Here is a 21,864-nt window from a genome sequence, read left to right on the forward strand (position 1 = left end):
TAGAAATGACTACAAAGCATTCAGACTTAAAAAGAATGATACATCAAAACAGCAAGATCAATGATTCATCAGTAAAAACTTTTAATGAGATTCTTTAAGATCAAGAACGGGGAAAACTTCCTGAGACACTCCCTCACTAGGATTTTAATTCACTTGCACTCAACTGTTTTAGAGGGTTGGTGTTTCGCTCTTATTCCACTGTATCAACACTACCATAGGCTTGCTTATATTCTCGCTCTCCACAGTTCTTATGATAAATTAAGCAGATCAAGAGGTCTTTAGCAGGGTTGTAACGTGGCCTGGTGAAAGGAAGGAAAAGATTTTTGGAACAAAAGATTAAGATTAAAAATTCAGATTAAGGAAGGGAATAAGTGTTGTTCGTTTCTTCCGGCTATAAAGCTTTTCTTCTTTCCAGTTCTTCATTTGAACTTTTTTCTTTTGTCGTTTTCTGTCTAAGAATATTTTCTTGCTTTTCACTTCTTTTCCTTTCTTTTCTTTGAGTAATTTGCTTGCTCTTCTTTGTTCTAACCAAATTTCTTTTTATTTTTCCTTGAGCTTTTCCCTTTTGCTTGTACTTCTTCTTTCCGTTGAACACATGTATAGTCACAACTTATATCCACTCCTTACTTCAAATCTGAAATTAATCTTCTATAAAGGTGAGGATTTATTTGGAGAGTTGGCTTTTATCATTCAAGGGTTTTTTATGAATAAAAAGTTTAGGCTCAAGGGGGCTTAACTAAGGAATATCAATAAAGGTTAGCTATTTGGCCATCTAGTTAGCGAAAGAACATGCCTCTATCATCTCTACAAAATATATCATAGTCTGATTCAATCAAGAAATAAAGCAAGTTCTAGAGTATCTCACCAGTGGAATGAGCTAGGGATCTGAATTTGTGCTCATTATAGCTAGGGTCAGCTGCTTGCCCAAAATTGGACCCACCCTTCGGATTCACCTTGGTCCTCTTAGGATTTTTGCCTCTGGTAGATATACCTGAAATTCAGAAAAGTATTCCAAGTTAATTGCATTACATGAATCAATTTCAGGATTTGTCTATTAGGAGTTTCCATATGTGTTCTTCAATTTTCATAGTAGTTGTCACTTTCATCTTTAACTTGTAGTGCCCATTTCTAAACCCAAGTTCAGCATACATCAATTAATGGATATATATGTCAGTAGTTATATTTTAAGAGTATGTAATGTAGCCTTATTTCCTAATTACACGCATGGCTAAAGCTTTTGCAAGTGAGTGAAATATTTAACATGTGTGTTACACTCAAAAATACTACCCTGCTGCATAGCTCCATAGCTTTTCGTCAATTATGCAAATCATGATGCCATAACATGAAGACAAATTTAAACATACCATGCCATGCCATATTTCCCTTCCATTTCATGCTTCAATTTCCAACCCAATAAAGCACTCAAGAACAGGGGATATAACATGATCATTTTATAGCTTTGGATTGTATTGTCAAAATTATGACATGCTGTAGCATTCAATCTCTAAGCAGCATTGTATCGAACATGTGGTGTGCTTCTTTTTCCATTCATCAAAATTTTGTTTTCCACCTTGAAAGCCTTCCCATGAATGTACCCACCATAATCTCACATACCTATTTCAATTGCATATGATTTCATTATATTGTCCTCATGTCAAAAATCCTAACTCCAAAATTTCATACAACCTTTATGACTAGGGCATGCGATGAGTAAAAGGAAAAACTTTATCATTCTAATATTCTATTCAACCATCAATGCACCATGTACTTACATATAGAATGGAGTAATTGTTTTGAGTACATACCTTGTGTTCCTGGGAGTATAGTTGACAATGTGTTCTTGAGAGAGAAAGAGAATTCAAAGAGATGAGAATAAGATGAGAGTAAGAGTGAGTACGAGGGATTGGGGAAAAGGGGGAGAAAAAGGCTTTTTAAATTCCTTGAGTGGCTGAGCGCGTTTTGGCGTCCAAGAGCACGCCAAAATGCGCTCTTCGATGCCTTCTTTTTGCTTTTTTAGAGCGTTTTAACGCTCTGATTAACGTTTAAACGCTAAAGAACAGTGACCGTTGTGCCTATTTTTCTTTTATTAGCACGTTTTAGCGCGCATGTGGCCGCTAAAATGTGATCTTCGAAGCTCAGGTTTGCTTCTTCTTCAGCGTTTTGGCGATATGATGAGCGCCAAAACACTAGGAGGCAGGAATATTTTTATATTTTAATCTTAAAATTTCATACCTTAGCCTCTTGAGTCTGCTTTCTGAACCTAGCCACGACCTTGGTCTCATATCTCTTTTGTTTTCTTTTCTTAAAATAAAAATAAACTAAAATTTAAAATGAAACAGTAAATCATGGGTTTTCCTACCCGTCAGCGCTTGTTTAACGTCACGAGCCTGACTTACCTAGTTCAAATTACCTCTACAAAGGCAACGGTGGTTGTTCCCCTGTCTATTTCTCCTCCCATGCATAGTTTCAGCCGTTGACCATTCACTCTGAAGCTCTTATCGGAATCTAGCGGACTGATCTCCACTGCTCCATATGATTTCATGTTCCTTACGATGAACGGTCCCGACCATCGAGACTTTAGTTTCCCAGGAAAGAGACGAAGACGAGAGTTAAAGAGTAATACCTGATTCCCTACCTTGAAGTCTCTGGGTAGGATCTTCTTGTCGTGCCACTTCTTCGTCTTCTCTTTGTACAGGCTCGCACTCTCGTACGCAGATAGTCTGAACTCGTTAAGCTCATCCAGTTGAAGCAATCTTTTTTCAACTGCTGTCTTGGAGTCAAAGTTCAGGTACTTGATTGCCCATAGTGCTTTGTGTTCCAATTCTACTGGTAAGTGACAAGCTTTCCCGAACAGTAACTGGAAAGGAGACATACCTATTGGTGTCATAAAGGCAGTCTGGTATGCCCACCGTGCATCATCAAGCTTCTTGGACCAATCTTTTCTGGAGCTTCCCAATGTTTTCTCCAAGATATGTTTCAGCTCTCAGTTGGAAATCTCCACTTGACCACTTGTTTGCGGATGATATGGTGTTGCAATCTTATGCTTCACTCCGCATTTAGCTAGTACGTATTCCACTTGTCTGTTGTCAAAGTGAGTTCCTCTGTCACTTATGATTGCTCGCGGTACTCCATATCGAACGAATATATTTCTTTTTAAGAACGCGATGACCACCCGAGCATCATCAGTAGGAAGGGCAACAACCTCAACCCACTTGGAGACATAATCAACCGCAACAAGGATGTATTTGTTGCCATACGAGGGATGAAATGGTCCCATGAAGTCTATTCCCCATACATCGAAGATTTCAACCTCCAATATATTGTTGAGGGGCATTTCATGTCTCCTAGAGATATTCCCCGTTCTCTGACATCTATCACATGATTCCACGAACTTCCTTGCATCCTTGTAGAGTGTTGGCCAATAGAAGCCACTCATCAACACCTTTGCGACTATTCTTTGTCCTGTGAAGTGTCCACCATAGCTTGAACCATGACAGTGCCACAGGATGTCCTTCATTTCTTCTTCTGGAATGCATCTCCTTATTACTCCATCAGCACATCTGTAGAACATAAAGGGCTCATCCCATAGGTATTTCTTGACATCATGTAGAAACTTCTTTCTTTGTTGCCATGTGAAGTCTATTGGAATTTCTCATGCTGCTTTAAAATTTGCAAAATCCGCAAACCATGGAGGTGTACTTGTGGTCTTTACTTCCTTCGGTTGTGGATCCAAGATAACATTGATAGCCATAATTTGCTCATCGGGAAACTCCTCTCTGATCTTCAGCTCAGGTCCGTCTTGAAGATCTTTCTCTTGAATTCTGGAGAGGTGATCAGCCACCAAGTTTTCTACACCTTTCTTGTCTCTGATCTCCACTTCAAATTCTTGAAGAAGCAATATCCACCTAAGTAATCATGGCTTTGCATCCGGCTTATTCAACAAATACTTTAAAGCAGCATGATCAGCGTAAACAATTACTTTAGATCCCAGCAAATACGGTCTAAATTTATCAAATGCATAGACAACTGCTAGTAATTCTTTTTCAGTGGTTGCATAATTCATTTGTGCATCATTTAGAATTTTACTAGCATAATAAATCACATGCAACAATTTATTCTTTCTTTGTCCTAAGACAGCTCCTGTGGCATTATCACTAGCATCACACATTAATTCAAAAGGTAACGAAAAATCGGGTGCAGTGGTTATAGGTGCAGTGGTCAATTGATCCTTTAAAATATTAAATGCAACCAAGCATTCATCTGTGAAGTTGAATTCCTCATCCTTGACCATCAACTTGCATAGTGGTTTTGCTATCTTGGAAAAGTCCTTGATAAAGCGCCTGTAGAAACCTACATGACCGAGAAAACTTCGAATACCTTTAACGTTAGAGGGAGGGGGAAGTTTTTCAATAACAGATTTCTTAGCTCTATCAACTTCTATACCATCTTTGGACACTTTATGTCCTAAAACTATGCCATCTCTTACCATGAAGTGACATTTTTCCAATTTAAAACAAGATTACTCTCTTGACATCTTTGTAAAACACAAGATAAATTTTCAAACAATGTCAAAAGAGAGGCCAAAAACAGAAAAAGCGTCCATAAAGATCTCAATAGATTTTTCAATCATATAAGAAAAGATGGAAAGCATGCACCTTTGAAAAGTTGCAGGAGCATTGCAAAGGCCGAAGGGCATCCTCCGGTAAGCGAATATTTCGTAGGGGTATGTGAATGCTGTCTTTTCTTGATCTTCTGGAGCTACTGCTATTTGGTTGTAGCCTGAGTACCCATCCAGGAAGCAGTAGAAGGCATGGCCAGCTAGTCTCTCCAACATCTGGTCCAAGAAAAGAATAGGGAAGTGGTCCTTGCGAGTGGCTGTATTAAGTCTTCTGTAGTCAACGCACATCCTCCACCCAGTGACTGTCCTTGTTGGAATCAACTCGTTGTTCTCATTTCTTACCACGGTGACTCCACCTTTCTTGGGTACCGTTTGTACAGGACTTACCCATGCACTATCAGATATAGGGTGGATCATACCTGCATCTAATAGTTTAACTACCTCTTTCCTTACCACTTCTTTCATGGTTGGATTGAGTCTCCTTTGCGGCTGCCTCACAGATTTAATATCATCTTCCATTTGCGTACAAAAGAAAGGGTTTATACCTTTTAGGTCGGAGAATGACCATCCTATGGCAGTTTTGTGTTTCTTCAGCACCTTCAGAAGCTTCTCTTCTTCTTTTGTTGACAGCTCAACATTGATGATGACTGGATAAGTTTTGTTGTCACCGAGGAAAGCATACTTCAAATTTGGAGGTAACTCCTTAAGCTCCACCATCGGTTCTCCAAGAGGGATGTCATCTTTCTTTCTTTCTAGTTCTTCCACCACTAGTTCTTTATCAGCTATTTCAACTTCTTCGTTGATTTGTTCTAACTCGAGTGGGTAACTCTCCTCTTTTATAGTATCATCAATTGCTTCTTGTATTATGTCAATCATAAAACAGTCTCCTCCGTCTGATGGATGTTTCATTGACTCGAAGACGTCAATGGTGACTGTTTCTTCGTTCATCCGCAGCATCAGTTTTCCTTGCTCCACATCGATCATTGCTCTTGCAGTGGCTAGGAACGGCCTTCCAAGCAATAGGGGAATCTCGGCGTCTTCTTCCATATTTAGAATTACAAAATCTGCAGGGAAGATAAATTTGTCAATTTTAACTAAAACATCCTCAATTACCCCATCTGGTCGACTGATCGATCTGTCAGCTAACTGGAGAGAAACTGTTGTCGGCTTGAGCTCCTTTATTCCAAGAGCTCTGCACATGGACAATGGCATCAGGTTTATACTTGCTCCCAAATCACATAATGCTTTCCCTACTTCAATATTTCCTATGGATATAGGAATACTGAAGCTGCCTGGATCTTTAAGCTTGGGAGGAAGTTTCTTCTGGATGATTGCACTGCATTCCTCTCTCAAGGCCACTGTTTCGCATTCCTTCAACTTGCGTTTCTTTTGATAGAAGGTCCTTTATGAACTTCGCATAGTTCAGCATGCTTTGCAAGGCTTCGGCGAAAGGAATGTTGACTTGCAGTTTCTTGAAGATATCTAGAAATTTGGTGTATTGCTGTTTCTGGAACTCTTGTTTCAACCGCTGAGGGTATAGAATTCGTGCATAGGGAGATGGATCCGCTGGTTTTGGTTGCCGATCCAGAGCTTTCTTTTTCTCCCATTTGAACAGCTTCAGACTGCTCTTTTCAGCTTCTACTGCATCTTCTTCTTTCTCCTTCTCAGCTACAGGTTTAGCTTCATGTTCGGCTTCTTTCTTCTTTTCAACTGGTGGCTTTTCCACCGGTTGAATCATGATCCTACTTCTTGTGATAATTGAATTACATTGTGCATTTGGGTTCGTGTCAGTGTTACTTGAAAAGGTGCCCTGAGTTCTTTCAGTGAACTGTCTTGACAGCTGACCAATTTGAGTCTCCAAGTTTCGGATCGAAGTTTCTTGATTCCAAAATAAAGCTCTTGTTTCATCTCTGAAGGCATCTGCATTTTGAATGTAGTCTGATGTGGTCTTGGACAGCTGTGCAAAAGCCTTTTCCTATTCTGAAGTGGTGCCTTGAGGTGGAGGTTGTTGTTGCAATGGAAATAGAGGGTTCAGTTGATGGTTAGACTTGTAACTAAACCCAGGGTGTTGGTTAGGATTTTTCCACCCTTGATTACCATATTGACTCTTTCCTAGGTTGTTCTGGTTCTTTTGTTCATACCAGACTCCATTGTCCTCTGTTGGTGGCTTTTCAGTTGTTCTCATGTAGTCACAATCTTCAATTGCATGAGCCTCTGCACAAATACCACATTTAATTTGAGAATTACTAACAGAAGAGACTTGAGAGAGATTAAATTGCTTTGAAAGTGCATCTAATTGTTCTTGTTGTTTCTTGTGCATTTATAGCATTTGTTCATTTTGGGCTAAGAGTGCATCATAGCCTTCAGGCTTCATAATTCCTGCTCTTCTTTGTGCAACTGGGGCGGGGGCATTGTCAAATTCTATAGAAGCTAGGGATTCCAAATTCTAACGCTTCCTCTGGAATTTTTTTTTCAAGGAGCCTCCTGCAACAACATTTACCAGTGTTCTTGTGCTGGACGTCATTCCTTGGAAAAAGATTCTTGCTTTCTCCCATGCTTCAATTCCACGTTGAGGACACTTCCTGAGTAATCCTTTGAATCGTTCTCAAGCCTCGTACAAAGATTCACTTTCTTTTTGTTCAAAAGCAGTGATCTCCGCCTTGAGCCTTGCCATCTTTGAAGCTGAGAAATATCTAGCCAAGAATTTCCTTGCTAAGTCATCCCAATTGGTTATACTTCCTTCAGGTTGAGACTGCAGCCATTCTCTTGCATCATCCTTCAGTGAGCATGGAAATAATCTGAGCAAGATAACATCCCGAGAAACTCCATTCACCTTTAATGTATCATAGTAAAGAAAGAAATCATCAAGATGACTATAGGGGTTCTCTGTGCTTCCTCCAGTGAACTGTTCTTTTTGAATTAGTTGCAGCAGTGTCGGCTTCAGTTCAAAGTTGTTAGCCTCTATGTTGGGTCTAACAATGCTTGCCGTCTGTGGAACTCGAGCTGGAGTCATGTAATCTCCCAACGTCCTTGGAGCGAGTTGATTGTTTTCTGCCATTGGTTCCTCCTTTCGTTCTGTCGAAGTTGATGCTACTTTTATTTCTTTTGCTTTCTTTGCTTTTGCGTCCTTCCTAAGTTTCCTTTCTATCTTTTCTATCTCAGGATCAAACTGCAAGATTCGCGGGTTAAGAGTACCTCGCATAAACTAAGATTGAAAAGATGTGCAGGAAAAAAAGAAATCGCAAAACAGAAACATAAAAGAAAAATAAGAAAAGAATGCAGAAAATTAAATATGCAGAAAAAGATGCAGAATTTTTTTTTTTATGCAGAAACTATTTTTATAGTATGCTTAAAGTGTAGAAAAATAAACGTCCAATGTAAAAGTTAATTAGTTACTTCTAATGTTGAAGAATTCGATCCCCGGCAACGGCGCCAAAAACTTGTTGCGACTCGGCAAGTGCACCGGTCGTAAAGTAATAAAGTGTACTGAGTACGAGATCGTTCCCACGAAGATCAGAATCTTCAAGCACTAGTTCGCTAATTGTGTCTTAGTTGGACAATTAAGAATTGGATTTGAGAGAATTATAATTGAAGAACTTTAAAAATTAAAAACAAGTAATAACATTCAATCAAGAAATTTCAAAACTAAAAAGAATGAATGAAAGGATGATGTTTGATTAAGAATTTAAAACAAGTGTAGTTAAGGTTTCGACTTTCCCCAATTTCCTCAATATGTTATGAATTAAAGAGTCAAGAATCTATTTCTTAATATATTGCCAATCAATTCTTTCTAAGTTAATTATGGCTCAATTTCTTGTTACCCTAAATCTATGTGATCTTGAAAGAACTCTAGTTTCCCAATTATTCCCCAAGAAAACATGCATTAAGATCAAGAATTACAAGATTGCATAATTACCCTATGTCTATCCCTAGATCACAAGGATTATGATAAATTTACCAAGTAAGGGTTCATGCACCAACATCCTTATTGTCATACAATTCCCCAAAATCATTCTATAAGGAACAAACTCATAGAAAGCATTAAAGACAGATTATTTATTCAATTATAAAAAGAAAAGAATTCAGAGACAATTTAATTCATAAACATAAAGATTCAATTGGGTTCCATCTACCCCTAACTACATAAAAGACTACTCTAGCATACTGAATTTAAAAACAATGATAAAGGAAAGAGAACCCCAAGCCTCCATTGGTGTGATGTTGACTTGGTTCCTCAGTGTTCCAGCGCTCCGCAACAGGATTCCTCCTTCAGGTCTCTATGTAATTCTCTGGACTTGTGTATTGGTGAATTGGTCTGACCCTCAGCTCCCTTTTTATAACCATTGGAGTTGTATCCTTCATTGCATCTCTCACCGAATCCGTATCAGATTTGTGGTTGATTCTACAATTGTTTCCTTTTTGCATTTAAGATCTTGTAGATTGGTGACTGATTTTGAGCTTTGAATCTTTGTTTTGATCTTCCATCATATCTTCCCATGGATTTGTATCTATCTTCAATCAAGATTGATTTGTTTCTGTTTTAATCCTTGATATCACGATCTGTATCCATTGTCAAATCTTAACTGAATCTTGGGCTGATTGGTTTGTTCAGGGACGTTTAGCGTGCTATTAGTGCGCCAAAACGTTCTCTTATTGCATTCATGTCTGCCTATGGGCGTTTAGGCGTGCTGTTGGGCGCCAAAATGTCCTCTTCGAAGGATTTCTGATTGCTTCTGGAGCGTTTTGGCGTGCTGTTTGGACGCCAAAAGCTATGGTCCAGGGAGTTATTGTGTTTTTCTTCCTTTAGAGTGTTTAAATGCTAAGTTTTGACGCCAAAACGTCCTCCTCCAGCTTGTAGATGCTTGGAATCTTGCTTCTTTGATGTTTGAACTCATCTTGTTGCATTCCTTTGGCTCCAAAAAGCCATAATGAACGATAAAAAACCTTTGAAATCAGAAATATTACAAGATGTGAGCAAGATATTCAATTATGGTGACATTAAGGTATAAAACCCTAATTTCCATGCAATTCATGATATATTTCAAGCATAATTAAGCCTAGAACCATGGTAAACCAAGGGTTTATGAGACTCATTATTGCACATTACATCTGAGAGAGCATTGGGTGGAATGATCTCTAGAACCTCTGGGTTACTGAGATATATTAATACATCTCACCTCGTGCTTGGGGCACTATTTTAGGTAGTTGAAGCGGGGCTGGAGCCATAGGCAAGAGGCCCACATGATGAGCACATAGAGTTAGAGCATTTTGCGTTTTGAGGCCACTTTTGGAATAGGCTAGACTTAGGGATGAACATTGTATATTGCTTTAGGATTATACATCTTGTCATATTTGTTCATGCCATATTTTTCCTAAGTCTAGTTGATGGTATATTTTGTTGTATTTTGAGATACTTTGTTGTATTTATGCTTACCATTTGGGAAAATTGTAAATTGTTAATTATGGACCTTGTATAATATTTAAAGCATGTATGTGATAAAAGGGAAATAGGCTTATTCTACGTTATGATTTATTACAAATTGTTCAGAATGTATGCAATCGGATAATGTGATTGAAATGATTCTAAGTCTTGGACAAAGTAAGGAATGGATTGTAAATGGATGAAAAATAATGCAAATTGTAATGGGTTATAAGAGTACCAAGGCATTGTTGGTCCTTGAGTGCCACCATTGTCCATTAGGTATCCTTGAGGCATAATAACACACTTTTGATAAAGTGAGATAGGTTGAATAAATAAAGGAGATGTCGTCGAAATTTCTATTAAAATGGCAGATTTTAAGCTAACTTTGGGAGAGCATATCTCCCTCCACAGAGGTCCAATAGGGGTACTATACATCATTTTGAAGCTTGAGATGTCAACTATGTTGTGTAAAAATTTGGTAGCATTTGAAGCTTTGTAGCTCCCTAGAGACGCATTTGAGTGGAGACTGCCTAGATGGCCCTGCACATGGGGGCTTCCCCTATGCACGAAAATAGTTCCCAAACTTGAAGTTGATGAAGGAGGCTTCCCCTATGCACGAAAACAGAACCCAAACTTGCCTAAGACAAGGTTTTTCTTCTCCAAGCTTTAAGTGGTTTCCATGAAGGTTTAAAGAAAGGTAGTGAGTAGAGAGTGTTTTAGTTTCTGTTCCTTAAGAGATGATGAAACCCTATCTTCAAGAGTGAAGGAGGTGGTGGTTTCCTTTTGTAAGCAAGGAGATGATATGAGAGTGGTTAGGTCATTTAGGGTTAGTACCACTTAACCTAAGGTTACACACACAGTTACCCTCAATTCCATCTTACTCATTATAATTATTTTTGTTGTCATTTTAACTTCCTAAATTTTACGGAATAATAAATCCTTAATTTTTACCTATAAATTCCCGGTTAATTTTTTCCTATACGCATTTTACTATGAATTTTACACTTTTCCACTTTTACACTAAAAGTGATTCAATTTAATTAATTAGATTTCTATCAAATAATTCTCATTTAATTACCATTAAATTTCTAAAATTATAATCTAAGGTTTGGGTCTTTACACACTGTCTTTCATGTTGTGCAAGCTTGTTGAGCTAGTTGGTGCTTGTTTAATCATCAAAACTTCACATCTTGGTCTTGTTGTTAGTATATGGATGTCCTAGAGACAATCTTTTGATTAGATTAAGACATATGTGGACCTTTTATATTGTCGCAAATAAATAAAAGCATTCTTTATCCTGTTTCATATTTTGTCTCAATATTATTGTTAATATTTTATATGAGTAACTGGATAAACCCCTTGGAATAGAACAAGTATCTCTTGAGTATCTGTGATGAGATCACGATCATGAGGATTCAAGGATACCGCACGTTTATTCCTAATTTTATGTTCCTAGTCTAGAGACACTGAGAATGGGGATCAGTGATCTCGGGTAAGACTAGCACAACTTATCTACTTGTATTTGGATACAAGATAAATACCTCATGTGCTACAGATATGGAGATGTCTTAGCTAAAGTCGTGGATGGACCTATAAGGGTATAACTCGCACTGAACAGACTCACAAAGAGACTCTATGAGGAAATCTCACAGATAGTATCATTAGAGTAGTCTCTTTATATTTGGGTATGTCTATCCTTAGACCAGAAGTTATTACCTAGGCTGTGTTCTAGAAGGCATCCTTTGATTGTATACCTCGTATGCCTGAAACATGGAGACTCATAGGTACACTGTTGGGCTTGTCCTGAAAGAGCACAGGGCTAGGGTGATAAGCTGAAGGAATTCGTCAAATCTATGTGAGAGATTAGGTTATTTGTAAACCGGAGAAATCGAGATGACATTTACTAGGACTCGGGAATCTATGCATAGTAAAAGAGATCATGAGATGATCTGTCTTTAGAGTCAGTAAATTGAAGATTCCCTATTTCGAATAAAGCTTACCCTAAACTACAAGGGTTGATACATTTTCTTACCCTAGGTTTAATGGGAATTTAACCAAGACGAAAGGAAATATATACGGTAACCAAATATGTATAATAGGATGATCAAGTCATTAATCTAACTAGTTCTGGGGCAACAAAGCATTGCTAGTGCTCTGTGTTGTCATTAAATGGGTTGTGGGTTTGTTGGGCCCGAGCCCATTTATGTCAGTGGCTATGCTGGACCTAATAGGTCACACACTAACACCTTATTGTTATGATCTAGCATTAAAGGTATTGGGCCTAATAATGGTTGTTAGCCCAAGAAGAAGTTTGGAAGCCCACCTAAAAAGGAAAAGGGCGCATGGATCATGTAATGGGCTTGGATGGTCCAAGACATTACTAATTAATTTAATTAGTTAAATTAATTATCAAATATTTAAATTTTGAATTTTGAATTTGAAATTTGAATTTTGAATTTGAATTTTGAAATTTGAATTTTGAATTGAATTTTGAATTTTGAAATTTGAATTTTGAATTTGAATTTTGAAATTTGAATTTAGAATTTTAATTTAGAATTTTAATTTTGAATTTAAATGTTTGAACGTTTGAATTTAAATGTTTGAACGTTTGAATTTAAATGTTTGAATTTGAATTTGAATTAGCTATGAAAAGTTGTTTCATAACAAAAGGATAAATAAGATCTTGTTGGAACAAATCCCTTGTATCAAGAGGAGATCTTTGGAGATCACCAAGGGCTGTTTGGGGCGCTGATTTGGTGTGATTATAAGTGTCATCTAGTCAACCAAATAAGCTCCAATCAGATTTGGTTGGTTGAGAGAATCAGTGAGTGAGTTGGTTCAAATTTGAATGCAACTGTTCAACGTATCTGGACCGTTTCTGGGGCTGAAGGGGGCGCACATATGGCTGGCCATATGATGGCCATTAGATCAGAATTTTGACTAGGTTAAGACCTAGTCTCATGAGGATTCAAAGGTAGGTTGTTGGGAATTTTGAATTGCAACAACTCCACCTTTTTCTCCCTCTTTGTGCGCCACCTCAATCAGTTTTTTAAGTGAAAAATCTGATTGCATCATGACTCTCTCATCACACTCTTGTGCGCCAACTTGGGTAGGTTCTCCTTAGGGTTTTTCACAAAACACCTAGCCAATTCTACTCCATTTTATGCGCCACTTTTGTGATGTTTTCTTGCTGAAAATATCACTCTTCTAAACACATTCACCTTACCTCTTCCTTCACCTATTGAGCGCATAGCAAGCCTCTTTGTGGTGATCAATTGTGGTTCTTCAAGAAAGAGCTCTTGCATCTTGACATGGGTGGTGTGGATCAACGTTAGAGGGTTTGAACCCTTCAAACCTGACATTGATCAACTTGGAGTTCGAATCACAAACAAAGGTAACATCATGCTGTCTTAAAGCATGAATCTTGATTGCATGTGTGATTCCGCTTGAGAAAAAATTTTGTTTTTCCCTCTCACATGCATCGGCCTTCAAGGCCATTTTACTTTCACTTGTTTGACCTATGGTTCAACATACTTGTAGGTACTTGAAAACCTTACAATCCGGGTTCTTAACAACCTTATAACCTCTAAGCTTTATGGGTGCTTAGAAACACTTTAACCATAAAGCTTCTCAGTGCTAGCAACCATACACAACCTTTTGGTTTCACTACCCTCAATCACAAAGACATAGCTTGGAAGGTGTTTAGATATCATATACACTCTTAAAGTGTGAAAAATACAAATTGAAGCCCTGTAGGTATATGATATTTCACAAAGAAATGAGATCAAGCAAATAAAATGAGTAAGAATGAGTAAAAATGTGTTAGATGATGTAAAATCATTTAATAATAGCTCAAAAAATGTTTCAAGAATGTCCAAGCTTGTTTGGAGCCATTAGAAATGAGTATAGATATTCTAACAAAATATAATCATTTATAGGCATTGAAGTTGAAAAGATTTCTGGAAAATATTTTCTTGAGTGAATGTTGTTAATAAGCATTTGCTTGAGTGAATGTTGTTAATCAACATTTGCTTGGGTGAATGTTGTTAATCAGCATTTACTCGAGTAAACAGATTTACTCAAGTAGAGAAAATGACATATTTATTTGAATAGATGACAATATTTACTCAAGTAAATCAATATTTACTAAAGTGAATCAACAATTAAGCAAAACTTGCCCCCTTTCGATTCAAATCAAATTCTATCATTGCAAACACAAATAATTGGATTATGGATGAATGCCCATGAGTTCAAAACATGTTTAAGTCTTTTCCATCCATTTTGTTAGTATCATTTATGAGAACTTCAATATGAAATTTAGTAAATGACTTGAACTCATGCAATGCTATCAACCATATACCTTTCAAAACATATTTTAAGTCTTATAAACATATTATAAATGAGCTTTTGGGCTTAGATTCATGTATAAAGACTAGGATCTTTACTCCTCTATTGACTTTGACGCTTGAATTATTAGATATAATTATTCATTGTTTTAAATTAGATCATAGTTTACCATGGCTTGTGACATTTAATTTTTCGTGAATGCTATATGCTTTTGAGTAATATATTTAGTCCCACATTTAAAGCATTCACCATGAAGAAAGGTGTAAGAACCCGCACCGTTAATTTAGGAAATTAATTAAATTAATTATGAGTTAAGAGATAAATTCCATAATTGACCCTAATAATTATGAAAAGGCCTAAATAATTATAGTAAGTGATTAATAATGCTGAAAGTCGTTTTTCTGACGAAACGTGCAGATACCGGTTCTGTTCCACGGTATAAGTGCGTACTGATGAAGTATCCCGAAAAATTATGAAAAATATGTATATATCACTAGAATAATTTCTAGGACTAGTATAACAAGTTTGGAGTCAAATTAATGAGAATTGATGTCAGAACTGATACCGGCTACATAAAAGCGCGTACCGGCAAAGTGCTGCGAAAAATAAAATAAAAATATGATAAATCTTAAAAAAATGACTAGATTAAGAATCCAAAATTTGGAATTAAAATGCTAAGTGACTATCAATGCTAATACTGTGTGTTTAAAACTTAAACGCCTATAAATAACCACTGACACAAAGACCTAGGTTAATTCTTAGTGTCTTCTACATGAGATTTCTGATCTCTTTGGCTGCTGAACCTCTCCTTCACCATTTCATAGCCTTCTTCTCCTTAGAAACCCCAGAGTGACCACCTTTGGTCCAAGTTTCTTCATCTAATCACCATAACTTGGTGTGAGCAACCTTGTGAGGATGAGAGACAACCATTCTTCTGAGTATGGTCTCTGTTTGGTGAGGTTCTTGGGGCTGACTTCTTGGTGGGAGTTGTGGGAGCCATTGTGGTGCCATTTTGAGCTCCAAGAAGCTACCTTGTGGAGTAAAAGACCTACCTTGATGCTCATTTTCGTGGCCATGTGTTGATGCACTGTAGAATGACATAGAAACCATCAAGACACCTTCTATGTTGTTGTTTTGAGCTGTTGGGGGTATGTTCTTACTTTGGTTCATGAGTTCCTTTGGTAAAAGTGGAGTCTTGGCATGTAAAATGGTAGAATTAATTAGTTGGCATGATCACTGACCTAAATGTGCTTAAAGATGCATGCTTTAACGTTTAAAAGTCTTAAAAATAGAACCTTGGAAGGGATATCTCGCGAAATGCAGAAACTACATTCTGTCGCGAAATATCCAGATATGATATCCGGATATTGATATCCGAATATGATATCCGGATATTGATATCCGGATATGGGGTTGGAGATATCTGGATATGGATATTCGAATATAATATCTGGATATGGATATCCGGATATGGCCCCGACATATATCTGGATATTCTGGAAATTTCGAGACAGTAATTGTTCTGTTCATACAGAACTGTATTTGGGGTTTATGGACCCTAGATTGGTTAGTTGAACCTCTGTAATAAATAATCTATGTCAGAATCAATTGGATTAAGGGTTTATGACTTTGTGAGAAGCCTAGTGGAATGAAATGTAAAAGGATAACGTTGTCGTTATGTCATGAACTATTAGAATATGAATATTGATGTGATTGTTGGTATAAACAGACTCTGAGAGTGCTGTTTGTGGACCTTGAAGTTGGTTGGACTCTTGAGTTGGATAGTTAGTTAGCTTGCGAGGTAAGCATTCGTGTCCTCGGTTTTGCCATTGCTGGTTCCACCATACCTCATGGAGGGATGGTTTGTATGCATGATGTGTTTTCATGTATTGATATTTGAAATGCTATTGAGCTGTTAAGTGCAAATGCCTTATGATATGTATGTGTTGTTTCACCTAAACGGTAAGCCTGAGTATGTGGTGTCATACAATATGGTGATTCTGTGGGTGGGTGCAAGTAGCGTCTTGCATTGATTGTAGGTTATAGACGTATGTAATTCCTGCATGTTTTCTGGCCAGTAGGATTCTGACACACATTACATGATTATATGCTGCATTGCACTGATTTTGGAACTTATATTATTATGTTGCTTTTGAACTTATATTGTACATGTAAGTGAGCTTGGGGTGGAGACATCCTTGAGGACCCCTTGTCTTACAGAGATTTCTTTTTAGAGATCTCGCCCCACGTTTGGGGCACATTTTTCAGGATCAGGTACCTCAGGGGTTGATACCTCGGGTGGTAGGAGGCCGGAGCTGAGTTAGTTTACATGCTGGTATGCTGATATGCTTAGTGGTTGACTATGTTTTTAGTTTCATTATATTGTTTATTGAGCTGAGACTATGTGGGGCTTGTTGCCTTATTTGGTGAGCATGTGGATTGTCCAGGCCCCATTAACTTGATCATGATTTTAGAGTTGAGTTGTATAATTGTATCAGGATATTGTCTGGTCTACATGTTGTAGTTCCGTGACTAGATACACACTTAATTATATTATGAGGTCATTTAGTGCAGTTAGTTGTTTAATTGTAATTTACATACAGAAAATGTTTTGAAAAAGGATTAAGTAATCAACTTGGTTAATAACAAAGACATCATTATTGAATGTTTTAAAAAGTTAGCAGCGCTTAATACGATGATATGATAACAAACCGGGTATACACGAGGTGTTACAAAAGGTATCTTCGAGATGACATCCTAGTCAACAAAGACTGCTCATACCTTCGTGCTCCTCTATAAACAAATCACAAGTCACTTACATAATAACCAATTGAGAGACCTTACTGCCACACCACTTGCAGGAAACAATCAAAGACATCCCCAAACCTTGTCATCTTCCCATTATATATACAAGTGTGCTAAACAAAGGTACATTTCTACCTATAAAAATCTGATTGCACAAAATTTGACTTTGATATCAGAATGTCTTGCAAATACACGAGTAAAGTTGCATCAAATAACCATCAAAGAAAGCTTCATCAAATTATGATCAGCCCACGCAAAACTGCTCTGATCACTATCTAAGGTTTGTTGTCTTTAATCTCGTTCTTCTATTCTCATATTTTTTGTATTGCTCTTTATTCGGTGTTAATTTTCTTTCAAAGTTTATCTATATTTTTGTCATTTTGTTATTTCATCATTTTTCTTGCATGACTCTCTTATGTATCTCCAATTTGTTCGCACAGATAGTATTTTTTTCTTTTTCTTGACAAGACTATTTTTATTGTTATCTCTACGGGTGTAAATGGGCTAGGCCGGCCTACAAGGACTTACAACCTAGCTTATATTAGGCCAAACTTGACCTATTACAAATAGTAAAATAGAACAGGCCTAAACTTTTAAATAAATCTATTTAGAAAATAGGACATATGCTTTTTTGTACATGTAGGGCCTATAAACTTGTAGGCCGGGCTATATCATATTATTTATTTTAAATAAAATAACTAAAATTATTATTTTAATAATTTTGTATAATAAAAAAATATTATTTTAGTTATCTTTTTAATTGTTGAATGTTTAATAGGCTTAAACAAGCTAATAGGCCTAGGTCAAGGCTTTTATTATTTAAATATAGGTTAAGCCAGACTTGTACTTTGGGGCCTATACAGATTAACAGGTCAGACCAAACTCTATGGTTTTTTGCACATGGTTGACTTATTTAAGTCAAAGTCTAGCCTAACCTAATCTATTTAGGCTTCTAGTTATCTCGGTGTTATCATAAAAAAAAATATCTTTCTGTCCATGTTTAATAATGAACCCTTCGTTTATCATTAAAAAAAGAAGTGGTGAATTATTATTTTTTATTCGTTTTTACCACTAAAAGAATAATGGGAAAGTTCACCAATATATATGTGATTTGCTTTAGAATCATCTATATTCCTATAGTTTTTTTTATCACACACTCTCATGTGGTTTGCAAAAGAGGGTACGTTTTTATCACATATGCTCCTGTAATTTTTTATTTTTTTTACAAAGCAGAGGACATATGTGATAAAGAAAAAACCACATGACATAGATGATTTTAAAATAGGGAAAAAAGTTTCCGATGTTACTTTAGATAACTTTATCTAATGTTCATCGAAACGACGTCGTTTTGGGGTTGAAAAATTAAAAAATTAGAGTGATAAAGACTATTATAATCCTGAAATAAATTAAAATTACAAAAATATCATGATTTCTGTCCCAAAATAACGTCGTTTTGATGAACATTAGATAAAGTTATCTAAAGTAACATCAGAAAAAAAACAAACCCTTTAAAATATATTAGTACATTGGTCAACTTCCCAACGTAATAAAAGAACCAAAAATACCGCCGGTTTGGTTAGTTTGCAGCGACTCCCAAAACACCAACAATTATAATTAGGAGAGAATCAAATTCCACCGTTATTCCCTCCGCTACTCAAGGCTGAAACCTAAAACGATTCGGCGGCCGGAAACGTTACGATCACAATCCCCCATCCATTGTTACGGTTTCATATAGCACGAATGAAAGATTTTGCAGCAGAAACCCAATCATGCCTTTCCCATTCAATTATCGAAACCCAATTCGGAAATTTGAAGATTTCTAACTATAAACCCCAAATTTAGAAAAAGACATTGAAATTGGCTTTGGGGTTTTTAAAGATTCAAGCTTTCAGCAATTTTTGTTACTTCATGGCAATGCCTGTTCAACCGCATTTTTTGTTCATCACCTATGACGCTCTTCTCCATTTGTTCACAAGTTAGTGTCCTTTTCCACCTACCCTTTTGCATCTATTGGTTGTATATATGTTTGTGGGTATCTGTTTTGCTCTCATGCTTTGGATTGGTGATTATGGTTTTCTGTCTAGTATAGACTCTTTCTGGCCATTGCTGAATGGAGTCAAGAAAACTACTACCCCTTTTGAGAGCCTGTGTAAACTCCAAGTCACTGAAGCAAGGCAAGATCATTCATCAGAAAGTTGTAACTTTAGGCTTGCAAAATGATGTTTTCTTATGCAAGAACCTGATTAGCCTATATGTTTCTAGCCATCTATATAATTATGCAAAACACGTTTTTGATACCATTGAAAACCCATGTGAGATATCTTTGTGGAATGGCCTGTTGGCGGGTTACACTAAGAATTACATGTATGTGGAAGCCCTAGAGCTTTTTGAGAAGTTTTTACGTTGCCCTTACCTAAAACCTGATAGTTATACTTACCCTAGTGTTCTTAAAGCCTGCAGTGGGCTATGTAGAGTTGTCTTAGGAAAAATGATTCATACATGTTTGATAAAAACTGGTTTAATGACAGATATTGTAGTTGGAAGCTCTCTTGTGGGTATGTATGCTAAATGCAATGCATTTGAGTATGCTATACAGATGTTTGATGAAATGTCTGAAAAGGATGTGGCATGCTGGAATACAGTAATTTCTTGTTATTACCAAAGCGGAAAATTTGACGAGGCACTACAATATTTTGGCTTGATGAGAAGATTAGGGTTTGAGCCTGATTCGGTTACAATCACAACTGCTATTTCCTCATGTGCTAGACTTTTGGATTTGGACAGGGGAAGGGAAATTCATAATGAGTTAACTAGTAGTGGGTTTCTGCTGGATAGTTTCATTAGCTCTGCTCTTGTTGACATGTATGGAAAATGTGGTCACCTGGAAATGGCCATAGAGGTTTTTGAGCAAATACCTAAAAAGACTGTTGTTGCATGGAATTCCATGATTACAGGATATGGTTTGAAAGGTGACAGCATTTCCTGCATTCAACTTTTTAAGAGGATGTACAATGAGGGAGTCAAGCCAACTTTGACTACTTTAAGTAGTATAATAATGGTTTGTTCACGATCAGCCAGACTTCTAGAGGGGAAGTTTGTACATGGATATATAATACGAAACAGAATACACCCTGATATTTTTATTAATAGCTCACTTATGGATCTTTACCTCAAATGTGGTAAGGCTAGGTTAGCTGAAAACATTTTTAAATTAATACCGAAGACCAAGGCAGTTTCTTGGAATGTTATGATTTCTGGATATGTGACTGAAGGGAAATTTTTTGAAGCCCTTGGCCTCTTTTGTGAAATGAGAGAATCTTATGTTGAACCAGATGCTATAACTTTTACTAGTGTTTTAGCAGCTTGTTCACAACTAGCAGCACTTGAAAAGGGTAAAGATATTCACAATCTGATTATTGAGAGAAATTTGGAAAACAATGAAGTGGTTATGGGTGCTCTCCTTGATATGTATGCAAAGTGTGGTGCTGTACATGAAGCGTCCCGTGTTTTTAAATGTTTGCCGGAAAGAGATCTGGTGTCCTGGACTTCCATGATTACTGCTTATGGGTCTCATGGTCAGGCCTATGAAGCTCTGGAGCTTTTTGCTGAAATGCTGAAGTCTAATGTGAAACCTGATAGGGTTACTTTTCTTGCCATATTATCTGCATGTAGCCATGCTGGGTTGGTTGATGAGGGATGCTATTATTTCAATCAAATGATCAATGTTTTCAGTATTATACCTAGAGTTGAACATTATTCATGCTTGATTGATCTTCTTGGACGCGCTGGAAGATTAAATGAAGCATATGAGATTCTGCAAAGAAACCATGAAATCAGGAATGATGTTGGGTTGTTGAGCACATTATTTTCTTCATGTCGTTTGCACAGAAATCTTGATTTAGGGGTTGAAATTGCAAGGATACTTATTGACAAGGATCCTGATGATCCATCAACCTATGTTCTCTTATCAAATATGTATGCTTCTGCTCATAAATGGGATGAGGTACGGATGGTGAGATCAAAGATGAAGGAGCTTGGATTAAAGAAGAATCCAGGGTGTAGTTGGATTGAGATTAACCAGAAGATTCAACCTTTCTTTGTAGAAGACAATTTACACTGGCATTTAGAATTGGTTATTGAATGCCTTTCATATCTTACTGGTCACATGGAAGACGAGTCTAAACCATTTATATATCATTTTGATGTTGAAGCATAGAGATTTTACTAGTTTTAAAATTAGCAAAAGGGAATGAGCTTAGCAGCTGGACATGATGAGGATCCTGGGGCAATGATCCTTGGTGCATGTAACTGATATTTAAATTTTTATTACCAAAATCCAGGAAGGATCAGAAAAAATCACAAAGGAACTGTGACTTTCCTTTATTTGATTGCAGATTTCACCTACGGTTACCAACTCAATGGATGATGGAAGCTACCATTCATAATATCTGGAAGAAAATTCACTTTATTGATATGCTTATTCATCATAAATTTGGTTGTTGTGCGTACATGCACATACATATGTGAAAGACAAAAAGAGTCATTTCTCTGTCTCTCATTTGCCAAACAACTAAAGGAAAAAGGTTGGTGGTTATTTAGGTACTAAGTAAATAATTATCTAGTTATTTATATTTTGAAAAAAATAAAGTGCATTGACGCCTGTTAACATAAG

General features: G+C 36.8%; 2 protein-coding genes and 1 non-coding gene across 3 annotated transcripts; 2 read left to right on the forward strand and 1 right to left on the reverse strand.

Annotated features, from left to right (window-relative positions):
- Window positions 1-949: 949 nt before the first annotated feature.
- LOC133301976 (uncharacterized) lies at window positions 950-2,872 on the reverse strand. The gene is made up of 3 exons (XM_061501687.1): window positions 2,411-2,872; window positions 2,233-2,301; window positions 950-991 (listed from the first exon to the last, which is right to left on the reverse strand). Exons 1-3 carry the CDS (start codon window positions 2,870-2,872, stop codon window positions 950-952), a joined length of 573 nt encoding a protein of 190 aa, XP_061357671.1.
- A 4,307-nt stretch (window positions 2,873-7,179) lies between these two features.
- LOC133301980 (small nucleolar RNA R71) lies at window positions 7,180-7,286 on the forward strand. The gene has a single exon (XR_009750274.1). It is a non-coding gene; the product is annotated as a small nucleolar RNA R71 (small nucleolar RNA).
- Window positions 7,287-18,800: 11,514 nt separating this feature from the next.
- LOC133301979 (pentatricopeptide repeat-containing protein At5g27110) lies at window positions 18,801-21,534 on the forward strand. The gene has a single exon (XM_061501689.1). The coding sequence runs from the start codon at window positions 19,303-19,305 to the stop codon at window positions 21,406-21,408; it is 2,106 nt and encodes a 701-aa protein (XP_061357673.1). The 5' UTR covers window positions 18,801-19,302; the 3' UTR covers window positions 21,409-21,534.
- The last annotated feature ends 330 nt before the right edge of the window (window positions 21,535-21,864 follow it).

Source organism: Gastrolobium bilobum, unplaced genomic scaffold, assembly GCF_033153095.1.
Source record: "Gastrolobium bilobum isolate Gb01-03AN ecotype WA unplaced genomic scaffold, APGP_CSIRO_Gbil_v1 utg4226, whole genome shotgun sequence".
In the NCBI taxonomy this organism is placed as follows: Eukaryota; Viridiplantae; Streptophyta; class Magnoliopsida; order Fabales; family Fabaceae; genus Gastrolobium; species Gastrolobium bilobum.